Source organism: Zingiber officinale, chromosome 7A, assembly GCF_018446385.1.
Source record: "Zingiber officinale cultivar Zhangliang chromosome 7A, Zo_v1.1, whole genome shotgun sequence".
In the NCBI taxonomy this organism is placed as follows: Eukaryota; Viridiplantae; Streptophyta; class Magnoliopsida; order Zingiberales; family Zingiberaceae; genus Zingiber; species Zingiber officinale.
The window spans coordinates 22245810-22261450 of NC_055998.1; the positions used below are offsets into that span (position 1 = coordinate 22245810).

At 43.0% G+C, this 15641-nt stretch overlaps 2 protein-coding genes across 3 annotated transcripts; both read left to right on the forward strand.

The window, feature by feature from the left end:
• Nucleotides 1-9204: 9204 nt before the first annotated feature.
• On the forward strand, nucleotides 9205-10196 carry LOC121999980 (non-specific lipid transfer protein GPI-anchored 12-like). Its single transcript, XM_042554570.1, has 3 exons — nucleotides 9205-9579; nucleotides 9671-9721; nucleotides 9790-10196. Exons 1-3 carry the CDS (start codon nucleotides 9234-9236, stop codon nucleotides 9939-9941), a joined length of 549 nt encoding a protein of 182 aa, XP_042410504.1. The 5' UTR covers nucleotides 9205-9233; the 3' UTR covers nucleotides 9942-10196.
• Nucleotides 10197-10854: 658 nt separating this feature from the next.
• Nucleotides 10855-15368, forward strand: LOC122001142 (protein ETHYLENE-INSENSITIVE 3-like 1a). 2 transcript variants are annotated; one of them, XM_042555742.1, is made up of 2 exons: nucleotides 10855-11041; nucleotides 13121-15368. In XM_042555742.1, the coding sequence occupies exon 2, from the start codon at nucleotides 13181-13183 to the stop codon at nucleotides 15086-15088; it is 1908 nt and encodes a 635-aa protein (XP_042411676.1). In that variant the 5' UTR covers nucleotides 10855-11041; nucleotides 13121-13180; the 3' UTR covers nucleotides 15089-15368. The 2 variants fall into 2 exon arrangements, with proteins under 2 accessions (XP_042411676.1, XP_042411677.1); XM_042555743.1 differs by lacking the exon at nucleotides 10855-11041 and adding an exon at nucleotides 11629-11651.
• Nucleotides 15369-15641: the final 273 nt, after the last annotated feature.

Here is a 15641-nt window from a genome sequence, read left to right on the forward strand (position 1 = left end):
CACGTTGATAGGGGGAGCTAAGGCAAACCCTAAGGTAACATTTAAGGCACATTCTTGCAATAATAATAAGACTCATGCTAGTAGTTTTATTGCAATTGTCAAGAATGATAAGCATGATAATCTTAGGAATCAATATATGTGTTTAGGTGCCAAACATGTGAGCCTAGATAAGGATAACACTAGGAAAGCCAACCCTAGAATTAACTCATCTAAGGCTAAGGAAAACCTAGGTAGGAATCCCAAATCAACTAGACACATGCCTAGGAATGCCTCAAAGAACAATGACAAATTAAAACTTGAGGTATTAGAGAAGGAGAATCAAGTCTTGAGGTCAAGACTTGATACTTTGGAAAAGGCTCTTAAGAACTTGGAGAAGTCATCTCTAGGGTTTAAGGGTCAAAAACCAATGTCCAAGGACAAGAAAGGTTTGGGTCACAAACCTAAGTCCCAAGTGGTCAAGCCCACGTATCATAATGTTCCATTCGATTATGGAACAAAATCTAGGGCTAGGAAGACCATCACCAAGGTCACAAGGGGAGTTACCCCTAGAGTTGATCTTGATGAGTCCCAAATGACCAAGGCTTTAAAGCCTAAGAGGGTCATTAGGAGGGTTGCTAGGGAAGTTATCCCTAGTGAATATTTAGTGAACCCAATGAGCTCTAATAGGTATTGGGTTCCTAGGAGCATCTTCTCTACCCCATAAATGGGTTAGAGAGTGTCAACTCCAATAAGAAGGGTAGTTAACCCAACTTTGAGGAAATTGACACTCAAGGAGCATTTTCAAGGTTTTGTGAACCTTTGAAAATGAAATGGAATTATCATTTACTCCTTGGAAGAGTAAAATGTGCCATTATGGAAAAGAATGATTATAATTGGCACAATTTAGGAAAATCTAGAGAACTCTCGAGGAAAAATGAAACATGCCAAGTTTTGAGGATAAATTTGATCTTTAAGTGGCATGAATTAATCTAGATTTCAAGAAATGTCAAAATTAGGATTTTGGCATTTTAGGGCAATCAAGGGTTAAATTTTAGGTTAGCAAAGTGGTTAAGGATACTTAGATAGGTAATCTAGGTATAGTCATTTATGCTAAATCTTGCCATGTTTGTTTGCCCTCACATGTCATGACATCATGTTTAGTTTTATTATCATTTGAAATGTCATGATAATGCTTAGGCTAGTTTATATGTCATGCTTTATTTAAGTTTTCAAACTTTATGCCATGACATCATGACATTGGCACATGTTTTTACTTATGATATCATTATATGCCATGTCATCATTTCTTGCATTATAATCAATGAAATTGATTTGAGGACAAACATATAATTTGATATTGAGATCAAATTGGTGTTTAGAAAATGCATGAGAACTTAGCCTAAGTTGACCTTAACCCATATCTCACATCAAATTGACTTGAATGTGGTTTGATACACCTTAGATGTGTGTGAGATATTAGGATCATGAGTTAGGATCAAGGTGCATTATCCTTGTACCTAGATGACCCTAATTCAAGAAATTAAGGATCATAGGGAAAGCTTGTGTACAAGTCATGTACATCTAGCCCTAAGATTATGGTCCTAAATTCAAATGGTTTTAAAAGCATTTTAAAATTGATTTGAAAAACCTTGATGAAGCTTTCCTAGTGATAGCATTCATCATTGAACATTGTGATACAAAGTTGAGTTAAACTTGAACTATTTCAAAGTTTTTGAACTTTGTATCAAGATTGAAAAATGGAAGTTATTTTCATAGAAAACTATTTTTCCATGATAGTATATGTTATGAGGAATGTATCCTCAAAATTTCACAATTTTTCGAATTTTCTGGAATTTTTTTAGGAGTTTCTGAATTTCGGAAGGAAATTTGAAATCGCCTATCAGTCCGGATCGGTCCGGGGACCGATCCGGGTAATCTGATCGGTCGTGGACCGATCCGTTGAATCATGGATCGGTCCGACCGATCCAAGAAACCGAGAGCTTGGTGCGATCCGGTGAAACTGATGGGTCCGGGACCGATCCAGGGTTTTGATCGGTCATGCGGACCGATCGAAGCATGCCGATTCGATTTCAGTTGGTCTGAAATTTCAGCTGGAAGTTGGGTTTTGTGGATTTCTAAAGGTTTGAAACTCTCCAAGACATTGTTGGTGCAATGGTCAAGGGGGAGTTGACCTTTAGGGGGAGTTTTTACCTAATTGTCAAGGGGAGTTGACTCTTAGGGGGAGTTTTTACTCCTTAAGACTTTTGAGGATTAGTGATATGGGATTATCACTAAGTTGATTGTTGAGTTTAGTATCAAAGGGAAATTAAGAGTTTCAATGAAAGGTATGGGACTTTCATTAGGAAGAAACTCTTGACCTTGATACCCTTCTTTTTTTTCTTTTTGATGTGTGTCAAAAAGGGGAGAGTGTTCATTGGAGAATTATTGGAGAACCCAAGTTAGGTTATCGGGTTAACCTAAGCTAGGGGAAGAATGTCAAGGAATGTTCAAGGAAGAACATTGGAATTCTTTTTGATGTGTGTCAAAAAGGGGGAGAATTATTGGAGAACCCAAGTTAGGTTATCGGGTTAACCTAAGGGGAGAATGTCCAGAGAATGTTCAAGGAAAGAACATTGGACATTGGAAGATGGTTGGAAAACCTAAGTTAGGTTATCGAGTTAACCTAACTTGATTTTGGATTTTGTCAAACATCAAAAAGGGGGAGATTGTTGGTGCAACCTTAGGTCAAGGTTGACTTGGTTGACCTGACTCGAGTTGGTCAAGGGTGACCTGACTCGAGTTGTATTTTGATGTTTGACAATGTTTGACGAGAGTAGAAAAGTTGTATTCTGATGTGTTGACAAGAATACGAACTTGGGAGATTGTTGGTGCAACCGTAGGTCAAGGTTGACCTGGTTGACCTGAAAAGTCCAAGCAGGGAGCTTGGCACTGGAAAAGTCCAAGTATGGAGACTTGGCACTGGAAAAGTCCAAGCAGGGAGCTTGGCACGCGAAAAGTCCTAGTATGGAGACTTGGCACGGGAAAAGTCCAAGTATGGAGACTTGGCACTGGAAAAGTCCAAGCAGGGAGCTTGGCACGAGGGAAAGTCCTAACTGGGATGTTAGGCAGTTGGAAAGTCCTGGTGAGTGAAGCCAGGCAATGGAAAAGTCCTAACTGGGATGTTAGGCAGTTGGAAAGCCCTGGTGAGTGAAGCCAGGCAGTGGGAAAGTCCTAACTGGGATGTTAGGCAGTGTGGAAAGTCCTGGTAAGTGAAGCCAGGCAGTGGGAAAGTCCTAACTGAGATGTTAGGCAGTTGGAGAGTCCTGGTGAGTGAAACCAGGCAAGGGAAAATCCAGATGGATCAGGGATGATCGGACTTCTGGTGTTGGAAAGTCCAAGTAGATCAAGGGAGTGATCGGATACTTGGCACGAAGAGGAAAATCCAGATGGATCAGAGATGATCGGACATCTGGTGTGGAAAAGTCTAAGTGGGTCAGAGGGATTGACCGGACACTTAGCGGGGAGTGCTAGCAGGTCAAGGGAGTGACCAGATGCTAGGGATGATGTACCAACAGGTCAAGGTTGACCGGATGTTGGTGTGGAAGCCTTAGGTTTAGGGCTGAGAAGTTTGGATCGGTCTGGTGACCGATCCAGTGATACTGCGTTTGCCTCGACGGCCCGGTGACCGATCGAATCGAATCGAGCTCGCGATTGTAATCGATCGGTCCGGAGACCGATCGAGGCAACGCAACCTCGCGAGAAGAAAGCCATGGATCGGTCTGCCGACCGATCCACATTTGATCGGTCGGCAGACCGATCGAGCATAGTAGCTCGGGAGAAAGCGCCGATCGGTCTATGGACCGATCAGGACTGATCGGTCCACAGACCGATCGAGGCACAGCCGTTGGACAAGCCCTGATCGGTCCGTGGACCGATCAGAGGTTCCTGATCGGTCCATGGACCGATCAGAATCTAGCCGTTGCGACGCAACGGCTAGTTCTCTGCTCTTCCTCTTCGCAGTATAAAGGGGTCGAGGACTGGTGATCACTGTAACTTCTTCTTTTCTTCTGAACTTCTTCTTCTCTGCTGAAGCTTCTTCTTCCGCTGAGCTTTGTTGAGCTCGTTGGGTGCTAAAGCTTCGCGTGAGCTTCTTCCTGTTGCTGGTTTTCTAGCTAGGCTTGGATCCGAGAAGCTGCTGCTTCACCAGGGTTCCTGCTGACTACAAGAAGGCAAGCAAGTGTTGTTTACATTTCTGTTCTTGTTTTCTTGTTCCTATTTGTACTTCTATTGCTGTTGCAAAGATTGTGGTGAGGTTTCTCCACCCACAAGGAGTATCTATTAGCCGGGTTTCCGGGGACTCATCCACCGACGGATTGGTAAGCTTCGTCCACCTTACGGACACGCCGAGGAGTAGGAGTTCATCTCCGAACCTCGTTATATGGTTTGTCTTTCTTCTCCTGTTTTCTTTCTACGTTGTATTTCCGCTGCACTAACCTAATCGTAGGAAGAAACGCGAAAGATTGGGGTCGGCTATTCACACCCCCCTCTCTAGCCGTACGAAGAGATCCTAACACATCCGAGGGATGATGTACTGCGGAAGAGTACACCGATAGACGAGAAGGACGCGCGCGGCGGTCCGAGGGACGAGAAGCCAAGGAGGAAGACTGCTTGAGAAGAAGGCTAGAAAATGGGTTCGGGTAAGCCTTATTTCGGTCGGTCGAGATCACCCAAGCGAGCGGAGCAATGGAAGAGCTAAAGGAGAAGACGTAGAGCTTGGTAGTAGCTACTGAAGGCGCCTTCAAGTGGATTGAAGGTGCTCTCGTACTCTTCTAGTGGAAGGCGCCTTCATTCACTTGAAGGCGCCTTCAATCACTTGAAGGCGCCTTCGACTGGGCAAAACAGTCATTGGCAAAGGATAAAGTTTTATCCTTTCTTGTCTTGCTGGAGGCACCTTCCAGCTTGTTGGAGGCGCCTTTCAGCTCTGGATAAGATTTTTCAGGGGCTATAAAAAGACCCCTAGACCTAGGAATTAAGGATCAACTCTTGTATTCATTTCCTAGCAACTGCCTAAGCATTCAATGAGTGTAAGAGGCTACTCCATCTTCATCGAAGGAGACTTTTAGGGCTTTTTATTTGTCTTGGATTAATACTACTTACGTTGAAACCAAGTAAATCTTGTGCCTCTACTTTCATTTTGTAGTTGTTTAATTTAATTTTTATAATTATATTGTTGTTACTAATCTGAGTTGAAAGATCAAGAAAGACATTTCATTTTACAGGCAATTCACCTCCTCTTGTCAGCCCCGTTGCGCCAACACCTTCGACGTTGCTAAGCAGATCCTCGTGGGAGCCGACTGGCTGTAGGCCTAGACTCTCTAGTTTGGCCACAACAATGGCATTAATTTCCGCATCCATGAGTTTGCTCTTGCCGGCCAGACGCGCCCTTAACATGATGCAAAGCTATAAAAAAGAAAAGTTAAATCAGTTAGATTCAAGGATGAAGAGAAGAAAGAGCATACCTAGGTTGGACAGAAGCCATGTGCGAATTGGGCTCAAGCCAAACACATAAAGGATGCCCTCCAACAGCAACTGATGAATGTGGTATTTCTGGCCGACCAAAATAGAAGTTGCCTGGAGAAAGTCTGATCGGCTTCTATACTTCCCAAGCAATGGGGGATTTGTCACTTCTATCTGCCAACCGATCAGGAAGTCTGGCCGCTCGGGGAAATGAAGAAAGAAGTAGTGGTCCCTCCAATGCTTATTGGAGGATGATATTTTATCAAAAAAGACCAAGCCCACTTGGGCTTGGAACAAGAAGGTTCCCTGCTCAGACAATTTAAGGTAATAAAAATAATGAAAGAGCTAAGAAGTCAAGGGAATGTCGTGCAGGCGGAATAAAACTACGATCCCGCATAGTAGTCTAAAGCAGTTCGACACCAGTTGATTAAGAAAAATATAGAAGTATCTACAAATAGTGGAAAAAAGGGATGAAGGGGAAATCGAAGGGCAGCAGTGAACTGATCCCTAAAAAAACACAGAAAATCTGCTGGTGGTTCGTGCGGTCGATCGTAAGCATATGGAATGACAACTTGGTAATTAGAGGGAAAATGGTACGCGGAGTTCATCTTTTCAATGTCGTCCCCGTCAAACATGGACTTGTTGGAAGTATACTAGAGTCCAGGGATGGGGACGGGGGGTTGCGAAGAACTGGCCATTGAAAAAAAAAAGATTTGAGAAGGAGCAACGAACGGATTTCGATAAGGACAGAGCGAAGAAGCTTACAGAAAATGATCGCCGAAGAAGAAGAAGAGATGAAGTGTCGCAGAGAAGGCTTGAAAATGAAAGCGCAAGGAATGAAGGCGACGGCGACGCAAAGTAAGGTTTATAAACCTCGTGACTGATCGCCCTGAGGCGTACGATCCAAGGTTCGAAAAACCAGGAGAAGATCCGGTCATAGAATTTGAAAAGGCACTTGTCACATCATCAACGGATATCCACCTATCACGTTAAACATGCGGTGGCAAAAAAGTGGGGCACGTGGCATTCAGCTATCGGAAGGCATTAATGAAGATTAATTAAAAGGTATGGTCACGTGCTCAACCATAATGATCAGAGATTTGCACGGTCTTCAAGAAGTTTAGATGACGTAAGTTATTATGAAAGGGCGCTCATCCGAGGGAGCACATGAAAAGAAGAAATTTCACTAAGTGTTGTCGTCCATCGTCCCGATCGACACAGAGAGTGGGTTATCACACAACCGAGCTGCCGATTCACCATCTGCTTTGGGCGGTATGATCCAAGTGGCAGCTACAAACCCAAACCAGGAAAAGGAAGCCGAACGACGAAGACATGCGATCTGATCAGAAACTCAAGAGCGTATATGGTCCGATCAGACGTGGAAATCACCGAAGACTCTACTGGTCCAGTCAATCAGATTTGCAGCCTCCTGCGACTAGACTTGAGCGGGAGGTTGTGATGTAGCGATAAAGGGGGTCTGCCCGGCACGGGTCAACTGTCGAGGTGAAGGTCAAAGTCAAGGTGGTCAACGCCAAGGTGTCAAAAGGCTCGCCTATAGTGTCTGAACGGAGGTCGACTACAACGGCCGGTCAGGACAATCAGTGTTCGATAGGCAAGAGACCACCCGTCCATTTCGGGAAAATACGATAAGATAGCCAGATGCTCAGTGCAGAACGATAAGACGCTGAGAAGACCGAAGAGCTTGTTCGATCGAGAGGGACAAGATACTACGCTCATTGACCGCAAGGAAGAGCAACTAAGGCCAACAGAGCGGAGGAGTCCCAGCCAGGCAGCTACCCGCTCGGCCAAGTAGCGGGACCATTCTTATATCTCTCGATATCCTTTTGGGAGATAGTATTGCTGACACGAGGCATGGTCAACAAGCGGATTGTACGACGAAAGCTTCTACTATCTTGTTAGGGATATACATGCCCTGTTAAGGTACATGGTGTCAGAGACACTTTCATGACATATCCTTTCATAAGACACATTAGAGAACGTGCCCATGTCTTGAGGAGCGTGTACGTCACCACCACCAGGGCTCTATATAAAGGGGGTCCAAGTACCAGCGGAGGTATGCATTATTCACTGTTTGTGTTTGCGTTACTGTTGCTCCACTTTCCTCTATAGTTTCGATAACTGACTTGAGCGTTGGAGGACCAACACCGGGGACCCCTTTCCTGGCTCAGCATTGACGTTGCTTGTTTTGCAGAGTGGGATGCGGTCTACATCCAGTTAACGTAGCAGCCACATTCCCAACTTTCCACCCTCCCGTTTTCAGATAGGATCAGTCGACATGACATGACCCCATAAGATCTTCTATAGTATAAGGACATGATACTTTCTTTACTAGGATATGGCGTCCAATTAATAAGGATAAAGAAGTACTATTCCTTATTCAACAATGTTATACGCTATCACGGGCAAAGGTATGCTTTACACATTACACACATTTACAAACTACGCATTTCTCTATTCTCCTTCCTCATACTAACTTGAGCGTCGGAGTGGCCGAGTCGGGTATCCCTAACTTTTATCTAACTCTCTTTCTCTCAAGCTTCGCTTCGTAGATGCTCTTGGTGATTCACACTCTCTCTTTCTCTCTTTCCCTCCCTGAAGACCCATCAATATAGAAGACATCTTATCGGTAACTCATCGTCAGCAATATCAGGTGGGAACATCAATCTTACAACACCAAGTGAAGTTGACAAAACAGCAATATCAGGTGGGAACATCAATCTTACAACACCAAGTGAAGTTGACAAAACAAAATCCGAAAAACCAAACTGAACTAACTGACAGTATTTGGTTTATCAGCTTAACAGATTGAAAATATTTTTGCTTCAGGTTGGATTCAATGTGGCAAACTGAATTTGGCACTTTATCGACTCAAAAGGTTTGGTTGTTTGGTTGAAGTAGATTGTGATCTGACTAGAACCCCATGCCCCATGGCACTTTCTCTTCTCTGCTTTTTTTTTTTTCATCCATTTCTGTTCCTAGTTTGATTACAAGGTGTCTGTTTTGAGACAGTTCGTACAAGGGTTACTGATCTGACTTTCTTAACTCTCAACTCATATAACAAGTTTATGTTAAAAACACACTGCATTATCCACATGCAGACAAGAGCTTAAATATAACCATTGACAACTGACACTCACCTGGTGGATTATTACTTGCTATCCCTCCTCAACCACAAATGGAATTTGAAGCAATACAGACAGCTAGCGTTGTCATCCGAACTATTCTGCCTGCATATCATTTCACAGCACTGTTGCACTTGTATCATTCATTACCAAGAAATCGACTTTCTGCTCTTGACATCTCAGCAACTTGCCTGATGAATTTCTACAGTCAGTATACTTGTCTAGACCATCTGCATTTTTGGTGCTGTGCAGTAAGATTTGTCCTGTACCTTCCAGGATCCAAAATTTTAAGATTTGTTTGTTTTTCCTTTTGCAGTGTGTTTCACTCATTCTTTATGGTTTGTTTGGAGTTAGATATATTGAATCAAAACAATAATCAGATAAAACATAATTGCTGATAGTATAGGGACAACCAGTTCATGTGAATTTTTGTGAGTGGTTGAATTACTGACAGCAGAGGCAGCAGTTCATGTGATCTCCCAAGAGCAGCAACATTCACCGCTGCGCATCGCCACTGTGCATGACTCCATTAATACCCCTCGACTCAATACTACATGTCGAACACGTGCTGCGTCTACCGAACCACCAGACCACATGTCGAACACTCGGCGGGGCATCCTCTCGCTCTTCGTCCACCTCTCCCTGCTCCGCGCCGCGCGGCCGCAAGGGCCGTCGCCGGCCCCCGCGCCCGCAGGTGAGTGCGCCGTCGCGCTGCAGAGCCTGTCGCGGTGTTCGACTTACGTGGAGGCGGGGAGCAACCTCAGCAGGCCGCAGAAAGGCTGCTGCCGCGCCGTCGCCGCCGTGGCGGGGGCCGAACCGGCCTGCCTCTGCGGGCTCATCGACGACTACCGAGGCTTCGGGGTGCGGGTTGACACCACCAGGGCCCTCATGCTCCCCTCTGCCTGCCGCGCCCCGCCGCCGCCGGCGAGTCTATGCGCAGGTGAACTTGAAAAAAAGAAGAAGAATAAAATAACAAAAAACAAATCGTGTGCTCACGATCTAATCGATACTGCCGGATTGCGCCTTTGTAGTTCTCGGAATGCCCGTTGCAACTGCTGTGCTGCCACCATCGGAAAAACCAGGTAACGATGAACTCCTTTTACCGTCTTTAATCAAAGAATTCGACGTTTTGGTTTTAAATCGCACACAGGAACAGGATGCTGTGCCTCGGGGGCACCGGCGGCGGCGCCACCGAGCAAGAACGGCGGTTGTAGATTAACGACCATGGTTTGGCGTGATCCTCGTCATGCCTTTTGTCTGGCGCTGCTGCTGCTGCTGTCATACTCGTTCCCAAGCTTGTAGAAAAAAATTGATTGCATCATGGACTTGCAGACGCTGTGTTCTTGTGAACAATCTGAAGAGAAAACAAGATTTGTTTTTGAGATTCCACGCACCGGCAGCTGACAAACTTGTTTCATGGTGGTCACGTTGTGAATTTAGTTGTTGAAATCTACTGTTACATTTGTTTCTTCTTCCTTTTTTTTAAAAAAAAAAACAAGTTGAAAGTCAAAGTCAAACAAAACATGGAATCATGTTGTCGAAGTCTACCGTCTCTATGACATGCCCCACTAATAAAGGGCCCCTTTATTTCGCTGTCTGATAATTGTGACTTGAGGTTGATACTTATCACCTAATCGACATGATATCGTATACATTAATTTTTTTAATCTCTGTCATTCGTTTTTATGAAGTCAACTAACCTTAAAGCTAAACGGTTGACATTGTATACATCCTCAAAGTTACACAAATATTACTCCAAGATGATGCGCTAATTTAATATCTACAATTATGAGGATCGAACTTGGACACATTGGATTTGATGTTTGCCTAATGTATTAAATTAGGCAGAGGAAATATTAAAAAGTGCATTGAATTACATTAAGTTTCATTTTTTTTTTATTCATTCGTATTCATTTTATTTTTGGTGGGAAATATTTTTATCCCTATTAGTTTAAATTAAATTTCGTATTCATACGGACATTTTTAAATTTTTATATTGCGACGGTAAATTCGCACGTGCCCGGGGGCATCCCCACCCACCATGAGCCATGGACGAAGGAAGCGAGGCGGGGTAAGAAAGCGACGGAGTCCATGGAGATAAGAAGAAGAGGAAGCGGAATAGACTGTAGCGAGGACCACCACCTTCTCGGCCCCTTCCTATTCTTTTTTCCTGTTCCTTGATTTTCTGATCATTCTTTAACTTTTTTGCCGTCTCTATCATCCTCTCTCTCTATTTTCCGAGCCCATCCTTTATTTTCTTCGCTGATATATCGCTCTCTGTCTTCCCTCTCTGATCTTCTCCAGCACTTCGCTCCTTGAATCCCTCCGGAAGCTGAGGAATCGTTGCCGAGTCGCGTGGAGGTGGAATTTACGGCGTCGCGGATGCGGACGTTAGATAAAAGGTGCGATTTTTGCTCGTGTTTTCGCTTAACGGTTCCTCTTTTCTCTCTCTCTCTCTGAACGTTACTGTGTCCCTGCAACTGTGGATCTCAGCGCCTTCCCCCCTTGATTTCTGTGCTTTGGTTTCCCCTTGGTGGCGTCGTTCGGGATTGTGCTTGCTAAATGTTAATAGTAGTAGAGAGATGCCTTTTCGTCGTCGTTGTTCTACTCGATCTTAGAAACAGATCAGATTCGATTTGCCTCCGATAATTTCTTGGATATTATCGAACTATTCCTGTAGTTGGTTCATATTATTGCTTGTAAGGAATAAAGATTGGATTTTTTTTTTCTGGGGTTTTGGTTCGACTACTGTTTCAGGGAAGAATCCGCGTTGAAATACTTCGTTTTAAGCATTTTTCACGCGTGATGCCGTGTGTGCCCGTTTGAGTAAAACATGTGGCCCCCTTTAACCCTTTTAGCGAGGTAATTAATGAAGTTGACGAAGGCAATTTTCGTCCGGATCTTCTCATTTCCTCTGTGCAATTGCCCTAATTAAGATCTGGAGCTTATAATTTTTGTTCTATTCGAATGAATCCTAGTTCTTTTCTGATCGAAGGGCTTAATTAAGATCTGGTCAGTAAGTTGCTACCAACCTGGGAAAGTTTGGTGTGTGTCTGTTTCTTCTTTCTTTAGTCGACTTCATATCGTGTAAAGTAGAAATTATTAATGTTTTTTTTAACCAAAAAAATTATTGATGCTTCATTTTTTGGTCAAATTAATGCTTTCTTTGTTTGCTGGAGATTTATATGTTTGAGCTGCCATGCTGAGCAATCAGAATATATCCGGTGCTTCCATTTGATTCATCTAAGATAGCAATCAAGTGTTGCCTCTTTAATATTTAGCTTCGGATAATTTAGTTTTTGTTAAGCTTGTATGGTCATCCATTTCTTCATTACTACTTTTCTGTTATTGAGATGGATCTGTTGCTTGTGTAGATCTAAAAAGGAACTACTTCATTTTTTGTTCAAGTTTGATAAAAGAACATTATTCTTCGATCTGCATGGGTTTGTATTATCTTTTTGTACGTCTTGATTAATTTTGGCTGGACATTTAGTCAAAGTGGTTGTCTACGGCTCTGCCCTTTGGTGTTAAATAATCACATAGCTGTTCTCTAAGTTCATATGTTTTGGAAAACTATTCATATCAACATTGTTCTAGATGACCAGCTATTTCTATTAACCCAAGTTGCTTTTGGGATATTAGCTTCTTTTAGGGCCTTGATACAGCTTTCATAGTTGAGAGATTCTTTCTGACTCTATATGATATGCTCAGTAATCTCTTCCTGCAAACATGACAGACCTATTAAAGTACTTTGTAAGTTCATTGTGAATCTTTTTGAAACCGTTTCCTCTTGATTTTGGTTTTGCAAAGTTTTGGATTGCTGTATTCTACCTATAAGTGAAGCAAAAGGTTCCTGAGTCCTTGAAGTTATTCAATCTGAAATGGTATGAAATATGAATTGTGCAAACATTTTAAACCATTCATGAACTTTATTGCAACATAGGGGTTTGGTTCACAGAGTTTGCGGTTAAAGTTCACCTGTTCTAGGCAAACATGTTTGTCTGATTTAAAGTTCCCTGTCTCACAGTGTTATCACCTTATAAACTGCTTATGAACATTATATGGTTTTATCCATGTTAAGTCAATGTTATCTCCTAAATACATTCTGCAATCTACAATTTAGAAAGTAAACACTATTTCCCTCATAGTCAGTCATACATATGAAAAGATGTCTGCATTATCACAAGTTTATATCTTCTTGCTATGCACTTCCCCTTTGTTAACGAACACTTCGTTCTTTGTTGTTAGTTACCAAATGCAACTTTTTGGTCATATGCTTTTAAATTATTTCATATCTGTTATCTTATTAGATTTTAGTTTTTTGAATTAGATAATTTGGATAAAATATATGCATGAATTGCCTAGGAGTGTTTATAATCTTGTTTCACTGATAGTTCTGCATTTAGATTCCCTTGATTTGAAGGAATCGCAACTCTTTAGACACAACGTGATATATTCTCAAGCTTCTTTTTTTGCTACAGGTTGAAACAGCAAATACTCGACCCTAGTACATAAGTCTTCTATCTTTGCATCTTGCAGTTATGGGGGGATTATTAATTGAAGACATGGTATATCCTTGTGGCTCAAATTATGCACAAATTTTTCCTTCCAATAATGAGAGGAGTATCAGTTACAGTAGCTTCCTTCAGCTGCCTTCAACCGTTGAATGCATGATGGGAGAAGGAGACCTTGTTGACATACCACCTGAAAAACTTGCTGAGGCTGGTGATGAAGAGAGTGATGAGGATATTGACATAGAAGAACTTGAACGGCGCATGTGGAGGGACCGTATGCGATTAAAGCGCTTAAAGGAGCAACAACAGAGCAAAAGCAAGGATCTCGGTGATGCGGCTAAACAATTTCAATCCCTAGAGCAGGCTCGTCGGAAGAAGATGTCTCGGGCACAGGACGGAATTCTCAAGTACATGCTGAAAATGATGGAGGTTTGCAAGGCTCAGGGCTTTGTCTATGGTATAATTCCTGAGAAAGGCAAGCCTGTCAGTGGTGCTTCTGATAATCTTAGGGGTTGGTGGAAAGAAAAGGTCAGGTTTGATCGGAATGGACCAGCTGCCATAGACAAATATCAGGTTGAAAACGGCATCCCTGCATCCAGCACTGATTTCAACTCTGGAGCTGCCAGCTCTCATTCATTGCAGGAACTTCAAGACACGACATTGGGTTCTCTCCTGTCGGCTCTGATGCAGCACTGTGACCCCCCACAGCGACGGTTTCCTCTTGAGAAAGGAATCCCACCGCCGTGGTGGCCTACTGGGAAGGAGGAGTGGTGGGGTCAGTTAGGCATCCCAAATGAACAAGGGCCACCTCCTTACAAGAAGCCTCATGATCTTAAAAAGGCTTGGAAGGTCAGTGTCTTGACAGTGGTGATCAAGCATATGTCTCCTGATATTGAGAAGATCCGTAGGCTTGTTAGGCAGTCCAAATGCCTGCAAGACAAGATGACTGCTAGGGAGAGTGCAACATGGCTTTCAGTCCTTAAGAAGGAAGAGGAAATGTATATGAAGTTGCATCCAGATGCACGTGTACCCTCATCCGCAAAGGCTGGTATTACTGGGGCATTCTCCTTCAACTCCAACAGCAGTGAGTATGATGTGGAAGGTATCGAAGAAGGCAAAAGCAAGGATTTGGAATATAAGTTGGTCATGGAGAGTAACTCTTTAATACTAGGAGTTAGTACAGGTAATGCAAAGATTGTTAACACTGGTCCGATGAAGGAAGAAACTGAAATTGAGTTATTTCAGAAGAGAACTTCTGTGGAGCCTGAACTCAATATAAACCACAGGATCTATACTTGTGAAAACGTGGTATGCCCACATGGTGATGTTGGCAATGGATTTCTCGATAGGAACGCAAGAAACAGTCACCAATACTTCTGCAAGTATCAGAACATTCTTCCTCCAGGTATTGGGATGACGAACAACAGCCTTCAGGCAACAGAGAACAACTCTCCAGTATTTTCTTTGCCAGCAATTACCCGGCCAAATCCTTCATCGATTGGATCATGTCAGAATCCAATCAACCTATCTGACTTGGGCATTCCTTCTGATGGACAAAAAACAATTGATGAGTTAATGAACTTATACGAAAACAATGTTACTGGCAGCAAGAACTTGAACTTGGGGGGTTTGACCATGTACGAAGGCTCGAATGATCTTCGTCCTGAACATCGGATGGAATACAACTTATTTGAACAGGGCCCAGCAATTGGTGCGGAACTATTTGAAGAAGTTAGTGGCTTGGTGGAGCAATCTCAGTACATGGAGCAAAGCATGGTGCAGTTTCAGCAGGAACTTAGTGGGCAACCAATTGAAGCGAGTGGAGGCATCAGACTTGGGTCCGGCCTCAATGTCCCTCGATTCAGTTACTCTGCAGGTGCTATGGGCATGGAGGCATCCATGCAAAAGCAAGGTGGATTGAATTGGTTCTCTTGAGAGAAATGGTAGGAAAAATGATCATCTCAGCCAAAGCAGAATATAAAGGACCTTCAATTTTGCTTGTGGTGATCTCCCTGTATTTAGATGTATGCATTGTTTTTCTTTGTAATATGCTGAACAAATTACTAGGTTGCCTAGTATGCTCCTTCAGGGTGAATCATTCCTTAAGATTCTGTTAGGACTATAGCTAATGGTGTTTGTATTTGCTGTGCTTACTGCTTAGTGCTTATCGAATACTTTCATTCGATGAGCTTTATATATATTCCATGCTTGAATACATAGTTCCATGTCGTTCCTCATTTTGTGCTGCTGCTGTTCGAATACACAATTTCATAAATATCTGGTGTCAACTCTACATCTGCTGCTCTCCCTCAACTGTACATTTACAGATTTCTCAATTATTGGTGCTTCAGTATCACTGTTTGTCCTGGACCTACTGATTCATCTGTGCAAAATGGAGGTCTCAAATCATGATGTGGATACAGAGGTATGGGCTATGAAATAGACGTGCACTAACAAGTTTAAATCCAGAAATTTCCTTGAGATCTAA